Source organism: Atractosteus spatula, chromosome 19 (assembly GCF_055471065.1).
Source record: "Atractosteus spatula isolate fAtrSpa1 chromosome 19, fAtrSpa1.hap1, whole genome shotgun sequence".
NCBI lineage: Eukaryota > Metazoa > Chordata > Actinopteri > Semionotiformes > Lepisosteidae > Atractosteus > Atractosteus spatula.
This window is the reverse complement of record NC_142724.1, coordinates 9271881-9297570: the sequence shown is the minus strand read 5'-3', so window position 1 is coordinate 9297570 and position 25690 is coordinate 9271881. Positions and strand designations below refer to the sequence as shown.

Sequence of the window (25690 nt, the reverse complement as noted above, 5' to 3'; positions counted from 1 at the left end):
TGAGCTACCTGCTGATCTGAGACTTGAGCACAGTGGTGTGGAGCACGTATTGGAAAGTTCCTTATAAAGACTCATGCATGTTTTTTAAAAATCTTTTTCTCTTACAATCTGCTATAAACCTTCTGTCTCACCTCCTCCCCCTCTACAGAAGCTGATTGCTTATGGCCACATAACAGGCAATGCTCCTGACAGTGGGGCGCCGGGCAAACGGCTCATAGACCGGATTGTGGAAACTGTCTGTAACTGCTTCCAAGGGCCACAGACAGATGAAGGGGTCCAGTTACAGATAATTAAGGTATTTCTGCTTCATTTAATACGAGTCCTTGTATACTGAGTTAATTTCTCCTGTACTGCTTTACAGTATGTTCTTTCTAACACTGCTAGTATCTTAAAACAAATAGCTAAAAAATGTGTCATCACACATGGACACTTGCTGCTACGGCTGCTTGCGAATTGTGCGATGAGTCGTCTTTTTCATTGTTTACATGGGAATATACATTAATTAAAAGAGAGAGGGAGAGTTTCATGGTAATGGTACAGTATCCATAAATATCCATTAAAATGACATAATATTCATTTAACATATGATTGATGAACAAAAAAAAAACAATTCCCCAGATATCCTAAATTGGGGATCTAGTCTGTCCTGATTTCTACCTCTCCTGAGCTAAAATGTTGATTTCTGGAGTGTTTTGTCAACCCTTAGTATAATTTAGCAGCTTTCTGGTGTTTTGACCACTAAACATGTCCATCAACAAACAGTGTCTCGGTATTGTCATCAGTGTGCTTTCTGAGCCATTGAGATAGTGCTCAGTACAAAAGATATTTCCGTCTCATACACAGTTAAAGTCTTTTTAAACACACTGGATTAATAAATAAATATTACAGGAGGTGGGATTATTATTCCCAAATATTAATGTCTTTTCTCCTCATGCCCACGCGAACGGGACGTTTTGTAGCGAGTGTTATTCCTTCTGCAGGCCCTTCTCACCACGGTGACGTCTCCCCACATCGAGATCCACGAAGGGACCATTTTGCTGACCGTGCGGACGTGCTACAACATCTACCTGGCCAGTAAAAACCTCATCAACCAGACCACGGCCAAGGCCACGCTGACCCAGATGCTCAACGTCATCTTCGCCCGGATGGAGAACCAGGCAGTGAGTCACCGTGCTGAGGCCCATGTGGCACGTTGCTGTCGAGCACCTTGCTTTCCCATGCTTTGCAAGAAACAAACTATGCAGCTTGTGGCTCAGTAATACCTTGCCGTTTGTAAAGCACTTTTCATGTCCCAGGATCCTGAAGCAGCCTTCACATACAGGGGTGTGTTCACTGGGTGGCACACTGGCGCAGTGCTGGGGCCCAGGGTTCAGTTCTTGGGGTGCTATCTGTGTGGAGTTTCTATGTCTTCCCCGTGTTCATATATGTTGCTTCTGGGTTTCCTTTCACAATCCAGAAACAGGAGAACTGGCCCTGGTGTGAGTGTGTATGTGTTTGTGTCTGTCTGCCTTGCAATGGACTGGCATCCCGTATGTTCTCTATCCTGCCTTGTGCCCATTTCTTTGCCAAGCAGGTGGAGAATGGATGGATGGAAGGAGTGTGCAACATTTAAGAAAATATTCTTTTCACCAATATCTTATGTGTAGTATAATTGCGTGTTTTTACACTATGCACAACATAAGCTTTCGACTCACGGGTTTGTATAGGAAAGGTTAACTCAGTGTTGTTTTGGTTGTGTTGCATACTTGTTACTATAATGTAATACAGAAGGGTCTCGACATCTGCAAATTTAACATTTGCGAATTTGCTTATTTGATTTGGTCTAGCCATCTGGCTTAACGCCAGAGCATTAGTACCTTAATTATCATATGAGAGAGAGTTTCTTATGTCTTTTAACCATATGTACTATATACTGAAGTACATTATGCGATGGACTTGGTTAACACTTAACTCTCCACGGCACAGGGAAGTTGATTAATTTTTCTTTCTGTAAGGATTGGGATGCATCCCTAAAAAGCAGATGTTTGTTCTAATTAAATGAGATTTTCAAATGAAGCTGCAGTGCAAACAGAAAGCAGTGTGTGCTAAGTGCTGACAAAAAAGCATTGAATCTTTAATATTTTCAAAAATGTTTGAAACAGCAGAAGCTATGTAACCCTTGAGATCAATGACATTTCATTTTAAAGATTCTGAAACATGTACATGAAGCTGTATTGGCCAACGAGGAATAATTTCTAAAAAACCCTGCAGTCATAAATGCATCTAGTGTTGCACTTTAAACATGAAGGTGCTTTGATAAATTTTACATGCTTGTGTTAGATATTTCATACGAGACCCTGCAGTTGAGTTGTTCTTGAAAGGCTGAGCCTTGTTACCATGAGATTGCCAGCACAAGCCTTGACTTTATCTTTGACTTTTCGAGGTGTAACTAAAGGTATTGAGCATCTAAGTTATTAAAATATCTTGTCTTCAGGTCTGTGGCTGAGGTGTAAAGCTGAGCTCCAGTTGTAAGTGAGCCTACAGTAACAGTTGTTGATGCAACTGTTGATGCTCTGCTCGTTTTAATGGTTTGTGAAGGTTCCTAGGGCATCCTGTCCAAATTCACCCCTGGCCTTTACCAATCATGGCCTCCTAATAATCCCCATCTATGAAGTGGCTTCATCACTCTACTCTCCTCCTCACTAATAGCTGATGTGTGGTGAACATACTGGCATACTAAATGTCGTCGCATCATCCAGGTGGGGCTGCACATTGGTGGTGGTAGTGGGATTCCCCATTTCCTGTAAAGTGCTTTGATTGGAGTGTCCAGAAAAGAGCTGTATAAGTGTAAGGAATTATTATTGTTGTTATAGAAATGGTGCTGAGAGAAGGCCCGCACTTGCTCACATCGGTTCTCCTGTCCTTTCCCCCTGTGCCAGACCCTGGAGGCCCGTGAGCTGGAGAAGGCGAGACACTGGCAGCACCAAGCACGGCAGTCGCCCGTCCCTGCGGCTCCCGGTGGCTCTCCCAGGCTCGAAGCCCCTATGCACCCGGAGCACCGGCAGCCTCCCGAGCCGCAGAGCGAGCCCGCGCCCGATGCCCAGCTGCCCGCAGGGGGATCCTCGGAGCATCTCAACGGAGAGCCGGTAGAAGACAGCTCGGGGACTGGCGATGCCCAGGACAGGACCTCTGATTCGTCGCAAGGCATGTCTATAATCACCGGCCCACAGCTTCCAGCGCTGGATCCTAAACCTTAGAGCCACTCCAGCAAGTGTTTGGAAACTGGGGATCAGTTTCATAAGCCTTTTACCCTGCTGGGCACGATCCTAGCACTCACAAATACTCAAGCAGCTGTGCTTAATTTTACTTTTTTCCATGACTGAGAAGCAGTTTCTACAGTTTTCCTAAATCAGGTTACCCATAGAAGTGGAAACATACTTTCATGTTTTTTCTTCCATTTTATTGAACTGGATTTAGTAGCGATTTTCTCTTAAGCAGGTTAATCAATGTAGTAAACAGCACAGTGCTCATATGGATTTTCTTTTTTTCTGGTCCTTAATTGTATGATAATTAGCAGGTCTGATTAAACAACTAAGGATCTGATTGTGTTTAGGTTTTACGAAGGAGCAAATTGAAAGGGATTGGACTAGATATTGTTTAGAATATAGCTCGCTTTAGCTGTGTCACACTTTGCCCTGTTAGCGATTAAATCCTGATAATTTATTATGACAGTACACAAGGGTTAGGATTTATTCCTAGCTGAACTCCGTCTTCATCTTGTTCTTCCCAGAAAATCCTGAGGTTCCTAAGACAGAACCACATGCTGCCGCAGAGCCTGCAGGGGAGGTGCAGCAATCCGATCCAGTGCCTGGAAAAGGTAAGTAAGAAAATAAGGAAAAGCTAGAATAAAATAAGGAAAAGCTAGAATGAGGACAGAGCTGATTATTTTATTGAGTCAATTTAGTGGTATAGTTATTTATTCTGGGAGAACTATGAAAAATAACTCCCCAGTGTGGCTTGATCATGTGTTCCATACATTGAGAAGTCTCCACTATATAGTGTTTTCTGGTGTCAGATAAGGGGTGTGTTTTCAGCAAATTCCTAATTATGCCTGTGATTCTTCTTGATCAAGCCAGGAGTACTCCTGCTTGCTTTAAATGGAGGGGATGGTACTCTTGGCTGTTCCAAATCCTTAGGCCAGAGTTCTGTAAAATGTAAAACATTAATCCTGTTTGCTCTCTATATTACTCCATTTTGGGTTTTTTTGTAATTGGCACATGGCATTGTTTGTGTTTTGAGTGTGTTACTTGTTATAGAGACTCTCAGACTGCAAGGTAGCATCAGAAGTATAACCTTGCTACCTTGACCAGATCAGATGGTGGTATCTCATTTATCAAAAAGGCATCTTCAGTACCCACACAGTATTTTGTTTGCCTGATATTCTCTCTGCGTGGCATTCATGCTCGAGCAGTATTGTTAAAGCAATACACTGGGGGGAAATCTGGTGCAAAAATATCCACAACTGCTATTCAGAGCATGTTAGGCCGTTGTATAATAATTTTATACTCCAGAACATTATCATAAAGTCACATTGCTACTCTTCACAATCAGTATTCAATGCAGACTCATGAGCCATAAAAAAATAAAAATTAATTTTAGCAATAACCTAAACTATAGTAGTATGCTATAATTTCTGACTTGCCAAAGGAAGGTGATTTTTCCTGCCAGGTAAAAGAAACTGGCAGTTGTAGGACAGATTGGTTACCTTCATTTTCAGTTTCTTTTAAGAGACAGTTTAATTGCACTTTCTTAATGCTAATGATGTACAGAAAAATCTGCAATCCAGGTCCGAATCTATCAGCATCTATAATTTTTACATTGTATTCAACAAAACTGCAAAAGACATCTCGTATATCCTGCATTGAAGAAATTCAACTCATTGTACTCGTTAGGTATGGAGGTAGGTGGAATAAATCATTACTAAGCCTTAGACTAGCTAGAAACAAATGCCAAGAAGGGGAATTGTACTTGAATTGCACTCCTGGTTCTATACTTTACAGATGCCGAAGAGCCATTGGGTGACAGTGAGAAGCAGGTCCCAGAAAGCAAGGACCTTACACCTCCTTCCGAAAGAACAGAAACTGCACAAACTAATGGCATTGTCGACGACCGGGCGTCAGTCTCCTCTACTGACATTTTGGTATGGCATCCTTAGCTCCTGGTGTCGTCGGCGCCATCTTTCTATGCCTGGCATGCACTTCTTGTTCTTTTGTACTTTGAAAAGGATGGATTTGTCAGTAGATGTTAGCCGATTTCCATGCTCTGAAGTTAAAGGGGAAGGATTGGTGGAAAACGCATCAGCCGGCACATCTGAAAGGGTACAGTTGTCATCTGTTAATGAGCTCGTTGTGGTGGACAACTCTTCAACCTTGAAAGTATTTCCTTTAAATAACCTCTGAAGGAATGAGGTCACTTGTCTAATTAATTCTTGTGTTTGCACTAGCAAAACTCAGAATGTTTTTAATGAGTGGAGGGCATGGATGCCAGGGGTATGGTACCTCCAGGTCTTTCAGGTTATATTCAGTGTTGGTCCAAGGCTTAACAGCTCAATGCCTTAAGAAAGATGAGAACTCAGCCTCCTGGCAACGTGCCCACAGCACTGTTTAAAAACATGTTTCTGGTTTTCTGCACTTAATGATGCATGCAAGCTGCAAGAAATATGCATATCATTTAACAAATCATCTTTCGAAAGGCACTGAATTAACTGTGTAATAAAGATAAAGAGATAATCAACTGCTTCATTCAATTCACTGGGGAGCCAGAGCCTGTCCTGGCAGGCAGCAGGCACAATGCAGGGCACACACAGACACACACATACCGGGGCCAGTTTTCCCCGAAGCCAATTAACCTCCCGGTATGTGTTTGGACTGTGGAAGAAAACTTGAAAGTGGGCTTGAAAGTGCACAACTTTATTTTAACAAAAAAGCAAAATGTTCTTTTCATCCAACAAGGTTTTGGTGTTATGACCGCTGGTCCAGTGCAGTCAGTTTTTTTCGGACTTTTCTGTTGAATAAAAGTCAACCTAATAACCATTGAACATCAGTCTAACATACTGTACATCACTCTAACATAATGTAACTCTAATATACAGGATTGAGTTACATTAATGCTGACTGCTGCTTTTATGAAGAGATGCTCTCTGTGATTTATATGTTATAGGATATAATTTTAAAGGATTTCATTCATTTGACTGAATTCATTTTATACATGACTTCTATAAACTCACAATGTTTGTGGTGCAAAAATGAAGCAGAGAGCGCTACCCACATTGCAGGATCACCCTAATGTATCATATTGTAGAGAGAAACAAAAACACAAAGCCAGAGAGAGCATTGTGAAATAATAATAATTGCTTACACTTATATAGCGCTTTTCTGGACACTCCACTCAAATGTTTACAGGTAATGGGGACTCCCCTCCACCACCGCCAATGTGAAGCTTCCATCTTAATATGATGAAGGACTATAACATACAGTGCTGAATTAATGGGAATGCAGCAGAATAATACAAAGACCCCATGGCATCAAGTAGCTGCACTGCTGTTGCTAGCAGTTTGCATGCCACAATGCAGAGACAGAGGAAGCCCAGACAACAGAGCTTAGAGAGGACATTGGAAGGTGTTAAGATAAGGAGCTGTCGTGAAGCCTGTAGGTGCCCATTTCATTAGAGATCAATAAAAAGGAGCTAAGGGAAGACACAATGAGCCCAGCAATGTAACTCAAGAGGAAGTATAGGGAGATGGCACAGTGTTGTAGCTGGACTAATGAACCGCATGGTGAATCAGACTATGATGAAGAACAGGCCTGGGTCTGGATCTCATGTGGGGAGATGCAATTGGTTAAATACATTGCTTTATCCTCACACCGCGTACTCACTTGTGGACTACCGGTCCAGATTGTCAGCTTGGTAGTGAATTTTGGTTGTTCTTCCTCTGTGCTGTGTGTTTTGCGATCACATTGTATTGTCCTCCTTCTTGCTGTTTGGCCACCATCGCGGAAACTGGGCTCCTAGGAAAGAATCCAGAGCAGGCGAGTTGGATCCCATACATGCTTCCAGCTGTCTGGTGCAATCTGGCAATGCAGTGTTTTGCATATCTTTTCCTAGGACACGGATGCAGCGCACGGCCCTCCTACAGCCAGATTCTCCCACATCCTGCAGAAAGATGCCTTCCTCGTCTTCCGATCTCTCTGCAAGCTCTCCATGAAGCCGCTGGCTGACGGACCTCCGGACCCGAAGTAGGATTGAAGAACAGTTGTCTCTACATGGATAGGATCAGATCCTTTCCTCCTTTATTCTCCAGGGTTTTTACTGAGGCTGTCTCTGAAAGATGTTTACACTAACACAGAAGGAAAGCAAACCATTGACATAAAAATACAGACAGGACCTGTCGTGTTATAAATCCTGTTTTTTTTAAAGAATGCAAAATGTTTCACATAAAACTTTACCAACCACATATATTTTAATGTTGATTCAGTGTCATTATGGTTTATCCTGTTCGCTATTCCACCTTGCAAAAAAAACTTTTTGACTGGATTAGCGAGTTAGTTAAAAGTATATTTTAAATTCCTTTTTAGTTTCTGGAAGTTGAATGTGACAGTTTGGAGTTAACTTTTGTTTTTGTAAGACCGGTTATTAAACATCACCAGTGAGAGGACTGGGTAACTCAATAACCAAAACAAATTATTGAGGATCTTAAACTTAATAATGATGGGCTGTTTTTCTAAATTCTTGCTTGACAGGCTTTGGTGCTCTATCGCTCATTTTTTAAGCTAGAAGGATAAGTTAGAACGAGGGCCACCCAGAGTGAAGGAAAATTTGAGGTCATTAAAATTTGATGAAGTACTGTATGTAAGAAGAATTTTTAATCTTGAGTCATTATGTGTGTAAACTGCGAGTGATATGTGAGATTTTTATACAATATTTTCATTGTAATTGATGGATGAAGGGGAGATCGAATATGTGGATTTTCTTTCTTTTGAATTCCCAACCTTTTAATTCAGTTTGTTTTTTTTAGTGATCTGAAAACAGTTTTAAGAAGTTTTGCTTAAGCGAGAAGTTCAGTAAAAAGGGTCATTTACTAAAATGGTTTAATAAAGTTAAACGCATGACGTGTACTGAAGGAAATGAAAGCTCTTTTGGAGTAAAGAGCAGAAGAGATGGGAACTGGGATTAAGCAGCAGAAACACACAGAAAACCAGTATTAGCACTCCAGGAGGAAGAGCTTCCTCTTCTCCTGCTTCAAAAGTCTTGAAAATCCTCAGCCACCACTGGTTCAGAAACTGATTGAAGAACCTATGTTCTCTTTCAGCTTATGAGAGGAAACTCCTTTGCTTCTCCTTTTTAACTCCTACATAGTTGTGCTGATTTCTGCTGCAAAACTACTGTAGGTAAATGGTGGGTGGCTGTCGTTTCAATCATCTGCTTCCTAACCCCTCGGGCCAAAACATTAGGAACGCCCAGTTGAGTGAAGAGGCTCTTTTGGTGGCAGCACATACAGTATATGGCTGGCTTCTGGAGCTTGACACAGACTTCTGTCATCTTCGCTGGCCAGACAAAATGTCAGTTGAAAAGTGGTGAAACGATCAGTTCAGTCTCGCACTCCGCTGCACTCGTTACTACCTCAACTAAAGGGAGATCCTGCTGGAGGGATAGGAAGGGATGAGACTTGGTTGCATGTATTTGAGACCCTTTCCCAATATGTGCTACAGCGTATTCCTGCTACACTTAAGAAACTGAACACATGATTTGGTAGGCTTCCAAGTATTTCTCCCAAGCCATTCATGCCAACGTTTTTTTTGATGCAAGTTTTCCCAACAGCACACAGACCTTTTCTTGTCCAATTGCTCCCAGGTCCCATGAGCTGCGGTCGAAGGTGGTGTCCCTGCAGCTCCTGCTGTCCGTGCTGCAGAGTGCCGGCCCTGTGTTCCGCACTCACGAGATGTTCGTCAATGCCATCAAGCAGTACCTCTGTGTGGCCTTGTCCAAGAACGGGGTCTCCTCCGTGCCTGACGTTTTCGAGCTCTCCTTAGCCATTTTCCTCACACTTCTGTCCAACTTCAAGATTCACCTGAAGATGCAAATTGAGGTATTGAAATTTCCTTTGATTCGTCAGCCTCAAATTCAAATCCCCGCTGGTGTTCTCTATGGGATCCAAGATTTCTTTTTGTACCCTCTAACGATTTCAGAAATGTGCTAGTTCTTAATCACTTCTGCTTGCTTTAATCCTTGGATGTGCATAGGAGACTGTCTGTTGTGCCTAAATGTTCATCTGGTTTAACCACAAAAGCATAGCGTATAGGAAATTTTATTTTGTTATAGAAATCAGTTATTGAAATGAAACTTGTGTAATACGAATAATGGTCTGATCCAGCTGTTTCCTGAAAGAAGCCAGGGAATCGGCTTCAACCACATTGCTGGGTAGTTTGTTTCATTCTACCACAATAGCGAACAGTTGTCTAAAAGTCTTGCATTTTTCTGTGTCCTTCAGGTTTTCTTCAGAGAGATTTTCTTGACCATCTTAGAGACATCCTCAAGTTCCTTTGAGCACAAGTGGATGGTCATTCAGACACTAACCAGGATCTGTGCAGGTAACGGCAAATAAGCCTGTTAGTCTGTTTGTATGGGTAGCAAAAGCTATAATGCTGATTTTCATGGGAATGCACATAAAACCGATAACAGGTGCCACTTCTTTACTTGTAAGGTTTGTGGAACAAGGATGGAATGGAAGGCATCAGACAAGATACAGACTCATGTTGTTGAAGCAGAAACCCTGGCCTCTTGGGGGAAAAAAAACAGCCAAATGAACTTTGACTAATTACTATACTAGATACTAGATACTAGATATTACTAGATGGCTTGCCCCCTATTTGTAAGCTTATGTTTTTATGTTAAACGAATGTAACACAAGAGCTCTTAAAGCAATGCCATGTAGTTTCTTCTTATGTCCTCTGGTTTGCGTTTTACTGTTCATCCTGAAGAAAACAAGAGGTTCCATTGGGTTGACTTTGTGCTTTTGAGGCTTTTCAATATTTGTATCGGATCCCCTTGTAATCTTTGATGTGGGAAAACTCAAAAGTCTCAGTTCCTTCAGTCTGCAAGTGTGCATCTGCATGGTATTTATCCGTAATTCTTTCCGTTACAGATGCCCAATGTGTAGTGGATATCTATGTGAACTACGATTGCGACTTGAATGCTGCTAATATTTTTGAACGGCTCGTTAATGATCTGTCAAAGATAGCCCAGGGTAGAAGCGGCCAGGAACTGGGAATGACGCCACTACAGGTAGGCACAAGAGCAACCGATACAGTTGCTGGTTGTTTGGGGAAAGAGTATGAACTTTCAGATTATTGAGATTGAAGAGTGAAGTTACCATTTCTTCATCATTTTTTATTGCAGCTCCTATTTGGATGGATTTTGAACCAATTTGCTCCTATGTTTGTATTAAATTGTTGAAATCTGTTCCTTTAGCAAACAGCATCCGCGCAGGAATTCTGAATTGTCTGTAGCACTGGGCTTGATGTTAACATTGTCAATGTGTCACTCTGGAATCTGATATCAGATCAAACGATAAGTACAGAGTTTCGAGAGGGGAATTGCACAGCAACGATAAAAAGCTTTTAAATACCTGATCTGACTAGTTGATTCCTTTGGATGGGAGAGCTGTGCTGTCTATTTTGAGTATCATGTTGAGTTGTCAGGGTGGAATTGGGTAATATGCAAATTTACAGATAAGACATGCAAACATAATTTATGCAGAACTGTAGTTTATGCATATAGTTTTGATCTCTTCACAGTTTTGAGACTATTCAGTATGATTAATTAATGCTATGGACAAGCTATGATTTCTTATTTTACAGTAGTTAACTCTATTTTTTAGGCCACGGGCTGTAGAATAGAGTCCCTGGCCCGACATTTGACATTTACTGACTGTTTTAGGTCAGTGCTACTGAACCTGCAGACTTTCCACTCCACGCCATTGAAGGATTTTGCACCTCTAGCCTATGATTTCATTAATGGATCATTAGCGATATCAGTGTAGCAGTTAAAAAGTAAGCTTTGCCAGACTCCCGTGTGGTAAGCACAAACAGTGATTCAACTCTTGGTGTAGTCTCACCAGTCCAGGGACTTAACCTCACTATGAAGTGGTGACCTTTAACCTTTTTCTACGTAAAAACATTAGCTTATGTTTCAATTATCATTGCAGGAGCTGAGCTTGAGGAAAAAAGGGCTCGAGTGTTTGGTGTCCATTCTGAAGTGCATGGTGGAATGGAGCAAAGACTTGTATGTCAACCCAAATCTTCAGACTAACCTGGGTGAGTAACAGCTCGTCCTGAACCGAGATCCTAGGCCTGATTGACGTATCATTGTTCATGCCACAGTTCCTTCTTTTAGGCACTTAATTGTTCTCCGCGAACGGGTCAGACGCGCCAGGAACGTTCGTCATGAACGCCTTGAGTTTGCGCCGTGCCTCGGAGGCAGCGTTCAAACGGTTTTGGGCTGCCATTCGGACTGCTGGCCCAGGCCCTAACCTCTGGGATGAGAGAGTGTTTTCTGGGAGGGCGGGCTTGATTGTGTCCGTGTCTTCAGGCCAGGAGAAGCCCCCGGAGCAGGAGAGCGGGGAGAGCAGGCCCCTGGAATCGTGTACGCGCCGGGACAGCGTCAGCTCCCTGGACTCCACGGTGTCCTCGGGAATCGGCAGCGCCAGCACGCAGGCTTCTCTGGCGGACGACCCCGAGCAGTTTGAGGTCATGAAGCAGCAGAAAGAGATCATTGAGCATGGCATTGAATTGTGAGTGCCCTTCTCGGCACCTACATCGAGTCACTCATGGTAGCCCTAGAATGAGAGTTACCAGGCCTGGGAACTGAATGAATACTTTATCTTAACCTCTTTTTAAGATTCATATTTGATTTAATAAGTTTTAGTAATATTTGGAGGGGGGATGCATGAAAAATACACTAACAAAACTTTTGCCACATAATTTTTATCTTTGAGCTAAAAAAAACTCACATTAAAAAAATTGTCAGAAAAGACCTATAGAGGCAAGTGTGGTGGATGGTGTAGGGATTTTTAGCACACATGTCGATCTGTCTGAAATAACCCAGCTTCTTCTGTCCAGGTCTGTAGGGCGTGTCAGCAGGAGGCGTTCTTACTGTGCGTTACCTTGTTATTGACAGATTCAATAAGAAACCAAAGAGAGGCATTCAGTATCTGCAGGAGCAGGGGATGCTCGGCACGGTGCCCGAGGACATTGCTCAGTTCCTGCATCAAGAGGAACGGCTGGATACAGTGAGTTATCCCAGACTGGACATGCTTTTCCAAAACTACCCAAGACACAGCCTGGGTCTGTGCATTAGTCAGTACAACTGTACGACGGCACTGAGATAGCAAATACCAACATTCATTTTACAACATTTCAGTAAGCAAAGTAATGTAATAAAACAAGTAATATTTGTAGTTTTTTTGCTTTTAGTATGCAGATGTTACCCATGAGTGCTCTGTTTTTGGATGAGCCTCAGAGGCATCAGAGGATTTAAATACCCCTGGTCTATATTCTGAGGAGAATATTGTGTAAATCCAGGGTGCACTTTAGCCAGGACTCTTTGCTTAATACCTCTACTCTTCTGAGCAGTGTCTCTGGATATTATTCAAGTGGACAGGACCTTAGTTTAAAGCATGGCACCTGCTTCATAGTGTATCCAGTGTCCATACTGGGGCATTGGTGTGGACATTCTGATCCAGGAGCAAATGTGCTTCCTGTATGTCCATTAACTCCATTTGCAGAAGCCACCTGGTTTTCTCTGGAGGTCCACAGAGGAGGTGGCTATGCTGCTGACACAGGGTGGCCAATCTATGTGCTTGAAAACCCGGCTGAACTGGAGCTGGTTACAGAGTGTTTCTGTCTATGCAGGACCAGACTTGGGGATTCCTGATCTAGGGGTTCTTGGGTTTGAGACAGTTGTCCATCTTTAGGCTGGCCCAGAAACTCCGTCCTTCCACTTTCATCTCGATGTGCGAAAGCTACCAATAGGCCAGGCAGGCTGTGTCAAGTTAGACTCCCGAGTTCCCAGAAATCCATTCCTGGAAGATGGGTGTGACGATTGCAGTCAATGCCGGTCAACCCTTATCGGTTGGTTTTGTTCCTGACTGTGTGCAGAATGGGATGCTTTCAGCTTGTGTTCTCCCCTCAGACCCAGGTGGGAGAGTTTCTGGGGGAAAACATCCGCTTCAACAAGGAGGTGATGTACGCCTATGTGGACCAGCTGGATTTCTGTGGCAAGGACTTTGTGTCGGCGCTCCGGATATTCCTGGAAGGCTTCCGGCTGCCTGGAGAAGCACAAAAAATCGACAGGCTGATGGAGAAATTTGCTGCCAGATATCTGGAGTGCAATCAGGGGTAACACAACCCTCCTGCATACAAATCGGCCACTTTGTTTCCAGAGCATTCAAGAGTGTGACCAAGTCGCAGTTGCTGATTGATGTGATCCCCATAACAGTGGAGAATTATACACTCAAATGGCAAACTGCAAACATTTTGAATATGATTATTCTGGTTATAAGGCCAACTGGTGTCCCGTCCAGGGTGTACCTTGCCTTCTGCCCGTTGCAGTTTTCTGGTGGCTCCATTCACCCTATAAAGCACAGTGTCATTTTTCTAGATGACGGTTCTCTCTTCGTGCTGATTCATGAGCGCAGATATAACAGTCCCTGTAAAAGGTCATGTGTTTCCTTCTTCAACAGGCAAACCCTGTTTGCAAGCGCGGACACAGCGTATGTTTTGGCCTATTCCATCATCATGTTGACCACAGACCTTCACAGTCCTCAGGTATGACCTTTAAATAAACCCTTTTCTGATAAAAGGGCCGTCATAGATGGGAGAGGACTTCAAGAAGACCCACAATGAAGAAAAGTTGTACTGACAGAGAAATTTCATTAAAAGAATCTCTGAGATCAGAAGTTTGGAGGTGTGCCTGCATTAACATTCAAAGGTCCCACATTTAATTTGGCTTTATTTGCAGATAGTTGCAGGGCGTCTGTTTCAAAGGATGCCTGTATAGTTCCTTAACTTCATCTCCAGTGCTGCTACAGGAGCTGTGGTGTTGTGCAGCACTGTCCAGCTGCTGGTGGAAAAATGTGATTATAAATTTAAAAAAGGGAAAAAACAAAAGCCAAATGTTTGGTGTTAACCCAGGCTTCAGTGTCAGAGAGTGTCTCTTTGGCCTGCAAACCTTCCCAGCAACTCAAAGCCAGCACTCAGATGGGAAGATTAAGCCATTGTTAGAATTTGATATTCTATCCAAAAGGTAACTGGATCTGGAGTGCAGTAGATAACAGAGATTGACTCATGATTGTATCAAACTATGAAAGTCTAGATCTAAGATAAATAGTATATTTTAATTTGAGTAACTGAACTGTAATTGATCAACTGTATGGATCAGCTATGAAATCAGGATTAGAATGTAGTTGATTAAGGGTGAGGAATTTTCTAGATCAGTTTGATACCTTTCACTGATACAGCAGATCAAACCAGTCTATTGTGATTGGGTCCTCAGAAGAAAGGTGCTTGGGGTTTGTTTTAAAACTTAAGTTTTTTTCGGGATGATTTTTTCCCCCTGTTTTTACATCACCCAGGTTAAAAACAAAATGACCAAGGAGCAGTACATTAAGATGAATCGAGGGATCAATGATAGCAAGGATCTGCCCGAGGAGTATCTATCTGCAATATATGACGAGATTGCTGGAAAAAAGATTGCCATGAAGGAAAGCAAAGAGTATTCCATCACGCCCAAGTCCAACAAGCAGAGTGAGTTTGAGACTCTCCCACACAGGGCCGAACTACAATCGATTGCACTGCTTACAGTAGGTGTTACACACAGAGATTAAAGTTATATAGCAAACAAGTAGTTTGATTTCCTTTGTGAATGTAATAAAGTTCACATAAGAAGCTCGATTTCAGCTTGAAAATTTATAATCTGTCACTTTTTCAGTTACTGTTGTTTACTTTTCCGGGGTGAAAAGTCCCCAGCCTCACTCACACATTTGTGATTTATTTATGGCACCAGAGAAAATCTTTATATTCTAAAACATGTTTCACCAAGCCTCAGTCTGCTCCTGTTCAATGCTGTGCTGCAAGTAGGGAGAGGAGTCAAAGTTAGTGCAGCCTCAGGCTTGGGTTATGTCCTACCTGCTAGTTCTGGTTTCTCAGCGTTGGGTAAGCAACCCTCCAGACATGACCATAGTGGTAACTCCCTAGTTTCACAGCAGGTGGTGGAAAGTCTCCTTTGCCTAACTCTTACTTACTGTACTTGCCTTCCTCTTCTAACTTCTTCTGCTGTTAAAAAAGGGTTTTTAGAACCATTACTGTGTTCTTCACCCACAATGCAGTTATACTTAAAATATGAAAATGCAATCAATACACTTGGAACCTACTGACAAATTATCTGTACCTTTTGAACTTTATTCAAATGTAGTTGTGGGAACTGTTCCTTAGCTCAAAGGTTGCCAAATAAGTATATTAAAAAAACCCTAAATATATTCTTGAGACATTCATCAAGTTAAATTAGATCCCTGAAAAAAAAGTAGCAAATATTTCCAGACATGAGTTTCACGTCTTTGTATATAAATCAGTTGTGAGTATATATTGGATGTGATTCAAATACAAATGATTTGGGATCTCCAGGCCAAGAGATGAACATGGGGCTAAAATGTCTCTGCTTGCTTTTATGTAAAAAAAAACAAAACTTGAGCCATACACAAAAGTGATGATAGACCGGGCAGAACTCCAGAAGGGGAAAGAGGAAAGGATTCTCAGTTCAGTCTGCAGCAGATGTGTCCTCATTTCCTGCTCCTAGGCAACAATGTGTGCATTTCATCACACATAGATTGCAATAATAATCCTGAAGCATTTACTGAAACACTGAACAATTCCATAACAATACAGCACAGGAACATAGAGAATAATGAAAGTGGCATGCAGCTGGGGAGCGGAGCTTCTGTTTTGCGCTTCTCTTGACTTTACAGCTGTGAGGAAAGGAGGCAGTAACTAGGCAAACTGCACTGCTACCTCACTGCTGTCTGCCTCTACAAGAGCCCAATCATCCGACTGTACCAGCGTCTCTTCATCCTGATACGAATAGGGTCTTTAAATGGTGAACATGTTATGCCAAATCCAACTTTGATCAAAAAATGTTTCAAAAAGCACTTTCAAAAAGGTTATGGAATATGCAGATACAATTCTTCTAAAATATGTTAATGGCAAATGCATGAGTGGAAGTTTTGTCACTCACCCTCAATTTAATTTTTTAAGCCTGTTATCAAGACAGACCTTTAGGAGCTCAGGTTTACCGGGACAAGATAAGTTCCGAGTCAACAGCAGTAATGGTGTCCCAGGTCTCAGTGTGAGGAGCTAGGTGCTGTTGGATGTGAGGTAAGAGAGTACCTGGGTGAGGTGTATCTTTCTTTTACGGGTGGCACGGAAATCTCTGAACTCGCCTTCCTCGCATATCTCGGCGGACCCGATTCCAGCGACGGCACAGTGGGCAATTAAAAGCCGGGAAACGATCGGTTCAGTCCTGCCGCGCGTTCTCCCCCTAGGCGTGGCCAGCGAGAAGCAGAGGAGGCTGCTTTACAACCTGGAGATGGAGCAGATGGCGAAGACGGCCAAGGCCCTGATGGAGGCAGTGAGCCACGCGCAGGCGCCCTTCACCAGTGCCACCCACCTGGAGCACGTCAGGCCCATGTTCAAGGTCAGCACCTCCGACTGGCGCACGGAGCACCCGGGCTCCACCCACGCCTCCCCAGCAACCAGCGCACTTAATGCCAGCCCTGTCTACACCTTAATATCAATCTCTTCTGTGTCTTGGCTTTTTGGTTTTTACTTTGTGTTCATTTAACGTCCAGGGTCCCAGCCTCACTCTGCTAACCGCAGCTCGGTAACTTGTGTGGCCCCACGCTTATTCCAGCTGCAGTTCGTGCTGTCTTGCAGTTGTGCTCCCATCGGGCTAACAGCTGTCCTCCTCGCAGCTCGCCTGGACCCCTCTCCTGGCCGCCTTCAGCATCGGTCTGCAGGACTGTGACGACCAGGAGGTGGCGTCGCTCTGCCTGGAGGGAATCCGGTGTGCCGTGAGGATAGCCTCCATATTTGGTATGCAGGTAAGGACATTTGCTGTTTCTGTCTCGTGCAAGCGTAAAGACTGTTATTTCGTGAGCTACGTGTGACACATCTCCAGTGTGAGACTGACCTATTTATGTTTCTGAACAATCCCATTTTGAACTGTAAAATAGTGTTTTCTGAAGTATGTGTGCAGGCATGAAGCCCACCATGTACCTGAGTCACAAGTCACCTTTTTCCTCTGTTTTGTCGCAAAAAAGTGAAATCATGGCTGTTGTTTAATACCAGGTATTTTTAGATTGGCAGTAGCTTTTATTGATTTTGTCCATGACTCTGGGGATAACAAGCTTGTGAAAAGTGGCACAAAGCATCAATAATGATAACAGTGTGACAGTGACACTATGTTTAATGACTCATCCAATGGCACCATACTCCCATTTATTATAGTATTATGGCACTGAGTGAGAATTCCTGACACCTTCTAGCGGTAACATGGTTTTCTTCTAACACATCTCATCCAGTACTTGACAGGCCTAGCATAACTTAATTTTTTAGATATGAAGAGACCAAAGGATAAGATAATTTAGCTGCTGGCTAGGCTACAGTATCTGTGTGAGCGATTTTTGGGAGTAAGTCTTTAGAACATGATCTTCACACTGTTTTAAATGTAAGTATGTGCTTCATGTTAGTGTGTATTATAGAACAAGCAGTCTCCAGAGTTAATCTTACTGCTTTATGTGGGATCTTGATAATTCTGTGCTTATAGTCCAGACACTGATATGTTCTATAAAATGGCACAACTGTGTCAGTTTTTCTATAGTCAAGCAAAGCTGCAAGATGAAGGAACACTTTTCTGAACAGCAGAAAGCATTTGAAAATATGCAGTGAATGTTTTCGTCTTGTACTGTTTTGATGTTTTTTTTTGTTTCTTCATGCTTGACAGTATGTATAATTCTGTCGTTTCTTTTTTTGGGGGGTATTTTTGGGCACGTCCAGCTCGAGAGAGATGCTTACGTTCAGGCTCTGGCTCGTTTTACGCTGCTCACGGCCAGCTCCAGCATCACCGAGATGAAACAGAAGAACATCGACACCATCAAGACGCTGATCACTGTGGCGCACACCGACGGGAACTACCTGGGAAACTCCTGGCACGAGGTGAGGGGTGAGGGGAGGGGCGGCGTGCCTCTGCCTGCAGGTGTAGCCTAGCTTAATGATGAAAAATACCTTGTGTGCCACCTGCAAGAAGAACTATCGGGAATAGTGTTACTCTTCCTCAATATACTCTGTTATCCTAGGAACAAGTCCTTTTATTATTTTGAATACTATGATTTTTGTGACTATTATTGTAGAAATATTTATTTGTAATGCGACTCCATTCACAAACTGCAAAAATAAATGTTAGTAGTACAATGAGTTGGCTACCAGTGAGGATAAAAAGCCAAGTGTACATTCCACCCTGTTCATACTCCTCCTTCAGCGGGATGGGCTTTTCTTCCTGTTAGTCGTCGGGGTGTGGCTGCGCTGGTGTTTCTAAAACGAGCCGAAGCCGCGTTCTCATGCTGGTGGTTCTCATGCTGGTTCGCCTGCAGATCCTGCGGTGCATCAGCCAGCTGGAGTTGGCACAGCTGATCGGGACGGGTGTCAAGACCCGCTACATCTCCGGCATGGTGCGGGAGAGAGAGGCCAGCATCAAGGGCTTCCCATCGGGCTCAGAGGAGTTCATGCCTTTAGGCCTAGGTAGGAGCATGAAACATCCGGCTTTGTTAACCTTTCATATTGCTCTTAAGTGGCTGCTCGTACCAGCTTAGCTTAATGTTTATTGATCAGGGGTTAGGTAGTGATGAATATGTCTCGGTGCGCTGGCATTTGGTTGAAAGGGAGTGTCTATCAGGCTACTGACATTCAGTCATCACTGGTTGTGGGAGAAACTGCCATCTTTTTTTTGACCCTTTGGCAGTGCCTATACTGTAAATGGAAATTTCCCTGCAGCTGTGAGTGACGTTAGACAGACAGCAGCCTTGGAGATCACTCATCGTACAGATCTGTCGTCTTTAATCAGCAGTTGCGCTGGGTTTCTAACTTGCTAAATCCCAAGCCATAACATATGTTTTAAAACCTATTATGTTGTGGACAGTGAAAACAATATTACGCATTGTTGAAATGATTGCAGCATCTCATGTATACTTTAGTGATCTTGTAAGTGACATTTAATATTGTGGGAATTTCCCTTTTTTCCCAGGGAATCTTGTAGGCGGTCCGGATAAGAGGCAGATGGCCAGTATTCAGGAGTCAGTAGGAGAGACCAGCTCACAGAGTGTAGTTGTGGCTGTGGACAGGTATTGACGTTTTAAAACTTTAAACATGAAAGCAAGGAATGTGATCAAACTTAAGTAATAAAAACAGTTTTACTATTTCAGCTTTCAATACTGATGTAGCAGAAGTGAAAAATATTCTATAATATTGTAACTTTGCTCATCTCTGTGCTTAACAACAGGCAAGATGTGAAATGGTCAGTGTCATGTTTTATTATATGAAGGCCACAATAAATCTGAATTATACAGTACGTGTACATAGGCTGTGCCTTGTGAGTCTTATCTACCTACTTGTGATTTTAGAAAGTCACTCAGTACAATATAAAGTAAGCAGAGCCCTACCACAATATTAGAGAGTGGCATGCTGGATAGGAATCGTGTACAGCAGTAGCATGCTGTGCTGTTGGGAAAGAGGCTGATAAAAGTGGCCTCACATGAAACATGGTTGATCTACATGCCTCTGGACCATTGCTGAAGATAATAGACATGCCTAATGTGAAACTCCGGGCAGGATAATGGGTTTACAAGCAGTGATGAGTACATCAACATCAACAGAAAGCACAGTTCAGAAGCTACTGAACTTATAGCTCATTGCAGATTGAAGTGAGCTGCTGTGCATGTCTGTGGACATGAACATCCAGATGTCCATGAGCAGAATCAATACCACAAAATATTGTAGCTGATGGTACAGCAGTTCTGTACCTTTCTTGATGTGTTATAAATGTACTTTTTTTGTGTGCATGTATTAGATATACTGTAGGTATACAGAGTCTTTACTGCCTATGGAAAGAGTCATGATTTATTGTTTTCTCTTTAAGAATATTCACTGGATCCACGAGACTCGATGGCAATGCAATTGGTATGTATTTTACAATACAACCCTTAATAAAGGTGAAAGTTTACATTTCTCATATAGGCAGAGAGTGAGCTCCAGAGTTGTGGAGCAAGACTGCTGAAAGTGTGCCCCAAGACTCTTGTACCTACAAGAAAATATTACTTAAGGTGTTCTCAGCACAGTGTAAGGCCCTGCTTTGTACAGGAGTAATTAGAGGCACTAAGCATTGCAGTGATTTGGTATGTACTGTAGGGCTTTAAGAGTTAAAAGTCAGATTTTGAATTGAACTTTATAATAAGGAGCCAGTAAAGATGTCCGAATTTGGGGGATGTGGTCACAGAGCCTGTTTGAAGTCAAACAGCTGAGATACAGGTCATTTGACCATACTCGACCAAAGAATATGGCGAGTCTTTTAAATGTAAAAAGTTCAGGATTAAGCTAAAACATTAATCCGCCCTCCACATCACTAATTCAAAAACTGTCCTTGATGTCACTTCTTCATTGGGATAAATGGAAAGCCAGCAGCAAGCAATTTGCTTTGAACTTTGCTGCTGGCGGCTAGTCGAAAGCTGTGAAGTAGTCCAAGCCTGTTAAGGGCCGCGCTGACCGGTGGTTCTGTGTGTGCCGCAGTTGATTTTGTGCACTGGCTGTGCGCTGTGTCGATGGATGAGCTGGCCTCCCCGCATCACCCTCGCATGTTCAGCCTGCAGAAGATTGTGGAGATCTCGTACTACAACATGAACCGCATCAGGCTGCAGTGGTCCAGGATCTGGCAGGTCATCGGCGATCATTTTAATAAGGTATGTGGGCAGAGTGAGTGACAGCATGTGAGGGCTATCAGTGGACTTGAAGACCTTGTGAGTCTGGGTCTCAGTGGTTTTATACAGTATTGTACAGCAGAATGGCCTTCCTCTTATTGATTTGTACTGTACATGCTTGGCAATATCTCAGATTCCCCACAGGATTCCGCAGCCGGTCTTTAGTGCTCTTCTGATTTGTCTCCGAGGTTGGCTGCAACCCGAATGAGGATGTGGCCATCTTCGCCGTGGACTCCCTGAGGCAGCTGTCCATGAAGTTCTTGGAAAAGGGAGAGCTGGCAAACTTCCGCTTCCAAAAGGACTTCCTCCGGCCCTTTGAGCACATCATGAAGAAAAACAGGTGAAGGGTGCCGGGGGGATATCGGCGTGCTGTGTGTGCTGTCTGTCATTTTCTTTTTTTTTTATGTTCTCGCGTTTTGCCTTGGACTGTAGATCTGCTTGTTGAGAGAGGGTGATCAGACAATTGAAGGACAAATTGCAGAGGAGTGTATTGCCATATGAATATGCACACTGGAGTTCTTATTCGTGTCCATCTTTCAGGACATGCACAGCACAGCAGATGAGGCAATACAACAGACAACACTGTGTAATCTAGACAGTACATTACAAAGCAGTACATAATGAATAGTGATAGTATGTACATAAAGTCATTCAATAACTAGAGCAAACAATACGTGGAAGAAGAAAATTGTGGTAGTGAACACCATGGTAGTCCAAATCAAAAGAGCATAGTGCTTGGGGGCATTGAGTTCTGGGGCATTGCACAGTTAGCTGTTTATGATGGTGTAAATCTTTGATTTTTGGTAAATCACACCCTAGAATCCTCTGTGCCCTTGCCACAACTCTTTGTAGAATGTCTTCATCATGTACGGTAGTATTGGCGTACTCAAACCACTAGTAACTGTAGACTAGTGAATTGTGACTGTTAACTGGTGTGTATTGTCCAAGGACTACTGAATAGTGTCAATATGGTAAATTTAACATTCACTGGAAATTGAAGTTCTTCATAACTTACAAACGTGTAATGTCCACTTCAAGACAGTCTCTGGTGAGAAGATGACATTCTAATTCTTGCCTTAAAAAAACCATTCTGAATTTTGAAGGTTGTAACGTTGCCCTGTAGGTCTCCTACCATCCGCGATATGGTGATCAGGTGCATCGCCCAGATGGTCAATTCTCAGGCTGCCAATATCCGGTCTGGGTGGAAGAACATCTTCTCCGTCTTCCACCAGGCTGCCTCTGACCACGACGAGACTATAGTGGAGCTGGCCTTCCAGACTACTGGACACATTGTCGGTAATTCGCACACATCAACCATCGATTGCAATGGTTAAAAAATAATAAATAAAAATAATGAATAAGTCAAAAGATCCAGAAAGCATATAAAGAGTATATATATATTTTCTCATAGTGTGGTTTTTGGCTGAAAAAATGTCATTTGTGATTGAACAGACATGACAGACCTTCTCCCGTTACTCTGTTAAACTTACGGTTTCCTGTATTACATTAAACATTACATGAGGAAAATCTGGAAAGTACTGCTGTAGCTTTGCCATGCCCACAAACACCTACTACAGGAACTTCTAATGCAATGCTGTATTACCCCACGTGCCTTTAAAGGCTGTATGGAAATGTGTGGATGTAAAGTGTCAGAAACACATGAATGCAATTTCAAAATGCTTTCAGCAGTCACATAGAATTCAATCTGCTCACATATTGAGATAGCTGCTTTTCACATTTACCAACAGTGCCACAAGCTGTTTTAACTACATCCTCCCATTTTCTGAAGATTAACCTGCGTCAGCTGTACCAAGACAACTAAAACATAAAATATCTGTATCAAGCATAGGTGTTGTATACAGCTATGAGGAAGGGGGTCATAAAAACATTTCTTCAGTTGTGCTTAACGTTTAACTGAGTTTGCTTGTGGCTCAGTGCCTTCTTTGTGGAGTTTGCGTGTTCTCCCTAAGACAACATGGGAATATGCCTGGAACTCTGGGTTCATCCCACAGTCTAAAGACATGCAGTCTAGCTTAGCTGGCTATTCTAAATTGTCTTCCTGTGCATGTGTGAGTGTGTATTCCTTTGCCTGCCTGTACAGCTCTGGCCCACCGCAAGCCTATATTGGGCTAAAAGGCTTTAGGAAATGGATGAAAGGAAAAATAGACTCGGATTTCTTCAGTGGCTTCCTCAGACATTGATGACCCTCCTCCTTGTCATCTGTCCCCTCTCGTTTTTCCCACCTCCAGTGAGCACCTATCAGAAGCATTTTGCCGCAGCGATTGATTCATTCCAGGACGCGGTCAAGTGTCTTTCTGAGTTTGTTTGCAATGCGGCCTTCCCTGACACCAGCATGGAGGCCATACGGCTCATTCGCCACTGTGCGAAATACGTTTCGGAGAGGCCGCAGGTGAGCGCCGTCCGGTGTTTGAGTGTCCGAACAGCTGATGGGGGGGGGGGGGGGCACTGACCAGCAGTGCTTTGTTGTCTAGGTCTTTCCCAACGTTTCTGATTTCCATTAAGATTTTATTTGATGCCTTAATCTGGAGGTTTAGAAATATGTTTTTTGAACTGTTACATATGAGGAAAAACTGCTGCAGTGATGGTTGCTACAGTGACTGCTGAAGGCTGAAAATGTCAAGAAACCGCTTTTTTCAAGTGGTTTTGGTGGTGTGGATGCCTTCAATGTAACACCTTGTGCTTTGGTGACGGTGGAGGCTTACATACTCACCATTTATACAGTATGACAGCACATCCCAAAAACTCAAAAACTGCCCCAGGTCTTTGCCTTCACTTTACCTGTGGAACTTGTAGTTTCACATGACTATTTGAAAAGAGGAATTATTTTGAGATAATTGGATTAAGTGAGAGATCTTCACAGATCTTCATCGACAGCGGATCAGCAGTGAAACTTGACCTAGAAGATCGGGGGTGAAAACTAACTGGGAGAGAGCACTATGGGGCACTATTTTCCCATAAAAAGGTGGTTGGCGCCAGTGGAACGGTATTTTGTTTTATGCTTCCCAGGCCTTGCGTGAATATACCAGTGACGACATGAATGTGGCCCCAGGGGACCGGGTCTGGGTTCGAGGGTGGTTCCCCATTCTTTTTGAGCTGTCCTGCATTATAAACCGCTGCAAGCTGGACGTGCGAACACGGTAAGAGCCTCAGAACTGATCCCCTGGGCTTTGTGGGACACTCTGTGAGGACAGATTCAAAAGGTATCTAAAAATCCCCGTTGGGAAGAGGGGTGTTTTTAGGAAAAAAACTTTCAACCTCTTGGATCAAGTGCCACATTTGTTGCAGTTTTGGTGACCCTTTAAGTAAATGTACATGAGTGTGAAGTATCTGGTGCTGTGGTTTTCTTAAACTTTTCTATGTTTCCAAATGTGTGGGTTAGTGGTTTGCAACTTCAGTTCTTCAGATAGTTAAGTACTCTAAACCTGCTGTGGACAGGGGCCTGACAGTGATGTTTGAGATCATGAAGAGTTACGGACACACCTTCGAGAAGCACTGGTGGCACGATCTCTTCAGGATCGTGTTCAGGATTTTTGACAACATGAAGCTTCCTGAGCAGCAGACTGAGGTACTGTATGCGCTCTTCCTAGATAACCCGCAACAAGGCTCCCAGGTCCTTTTGCATATAAGGTTTACCAAAAAATGTATTCCCTCGCTCGAAACCCACAGACTGCATGATGAAAGTTTACTGCATAACATGTGATGAGTAGTATACAAAACCCTGCTTTTCAAGAAAGTTAAACCACTCTTTCTCATTGACGCTGCCCTAGTTACTAGTTGGTCTTTGGGCATGGTGTCGTCTGGTTTATCTGTAACCAAAAATATCTGTCTTACAAGCTAGGGGGTAGAGAAAGAGATACTTTCAAGTCATTCTTGTTTGTACAGTACTCTTATGTGGGAATTATTTGCATTGGTAAAGAAATATGACTCCAAGAACTGGTTACTGTACAAATTGTGACGGTGCAGTCAGATGCTTTCTTTCAGCTTCAAAGCATGATAGATTAGCCCCATTTCTGTATTTTTTGTATTTCTTTTCAATTTATCAAAATGAACTGTTATAAGAATCATCTAGGGACTCACTTGCCCCGTTCAAAGAAACAAACTGACATGCCTCTGAAGTTATGTTTCCTGCTGTTTTCAGAAAACTGAGTGGATGACTACAACATGCAACCACGCCCTTTATGCCATCTGTGATGTGTTTACTCAGTTTTATGACCCTCTAAGCGATGTCCTGCTCCCAGATATTTTTACACAGATACAGTGGTGTGTCTCACAGGGTGAGTAATACAGCATTGCATTTCTTCTTTAATAAAAGAAGAAGCTTTGAGATTTTTAACAATTTCGTAGTGTCAAAGAGTTTCCCTTGAAAACAAAATCAAAGTCATATGTGGAAGTTTTTTTTTTTAGAATTTGAGATTAATCTTTTAACACCAGAAATACTAGCCTTCGTTTCACCTGCATAACACAGCATATACTCCACAAAACGGTGCACAACACTACCAAGACGAGCTGAAGTGTTTACAACGGTACGTTTGTAAAAATGTGGTGTTGTGTGTCGGA

At 42.9% G+C, this 25690-nt stretch overlaps 1 protein-coding gene across 1 annotated transcript in view; it reads left to right on the top strand.

Moving 5' to 3' along the window:
- Positions 1-25690, top strand: part of arfgef2 (ARF guanine nucleotide exchange factor 2) — a 40832-nt gene that overhangs the window by 5932 nt on the left and 9210 nt on the right. The window contains exons 4-31 of the mRNA XM_088937661.1: positions 149-295; positions 981-1160; positions 2919-3183; positions 3770-3856; positions 5040-5179; positions 7144-7274; positions 8890-9124; positions 9527-9626; positions 10181-10320; positions 11243-11351; positions 11626-11827; positions 12214-12325; positions 13228-13433; positions 13778-13862; positions 14669-14840; positions 16631-16782; positions 17060-17188; positions 18144-18302; positions 18737-18884; positions 19387-19483; positions 20278-20318; positions 20925-21094; positions 21301-21452; positions 22236-22408; positions 23362-23522; positions 24140-24270; positions 24569-24698; positions 25272-25407. Of these exons, the coding sequence (XP_088793787.1) occupies positions 149-295; positions 981-1160; positions 2919-3183; positions 3770-3856; positions 5040-5179; positions 7144-7274; positions 8890-9124; positions 9527-9626; positions 10181-10320; positions 11243-11351; positions 11626-11827; positions 12214-12325; positions 13228-13433; positions 13778-13862; positions 14669-14840; positions 16631-16782; positions 17060-17188; positions 18144-18302; positions 18737-18884; positions 19387-19483; positions 20278-20318; positions 20925-21094; positions 21301-21452; positions 22236-22408; positions 23362-23522; positions 24140-24270; positions 24569-24698; positions 25272-25407 (4090 nt within the window). The remainder of the gene's footprint in view (positions 1-148; positions 296-980; positions 1161-2918; positions 3184-3769; positions 3857-5039; positions 5180-7143; positions 7275-8889; positions 9125-9526; positions 9627-10180; positions 10321-11242; positions 11352-11625; positions 11828-12213; positions 12326-13227; positions 13434-13777; positions 13863-14668; positions 14841-16630; positions 16783-17059; positions 17189-18143; positions 18303-18736; positions 18885-19386; positions 19484-20277; positions 20319-20924; positions 21095-21300; positions 21453-22235; positions 22409-23361; positions 23523-24139; positions 24271-24568; positions 24699-25271; positions 25408-25690) is intronic.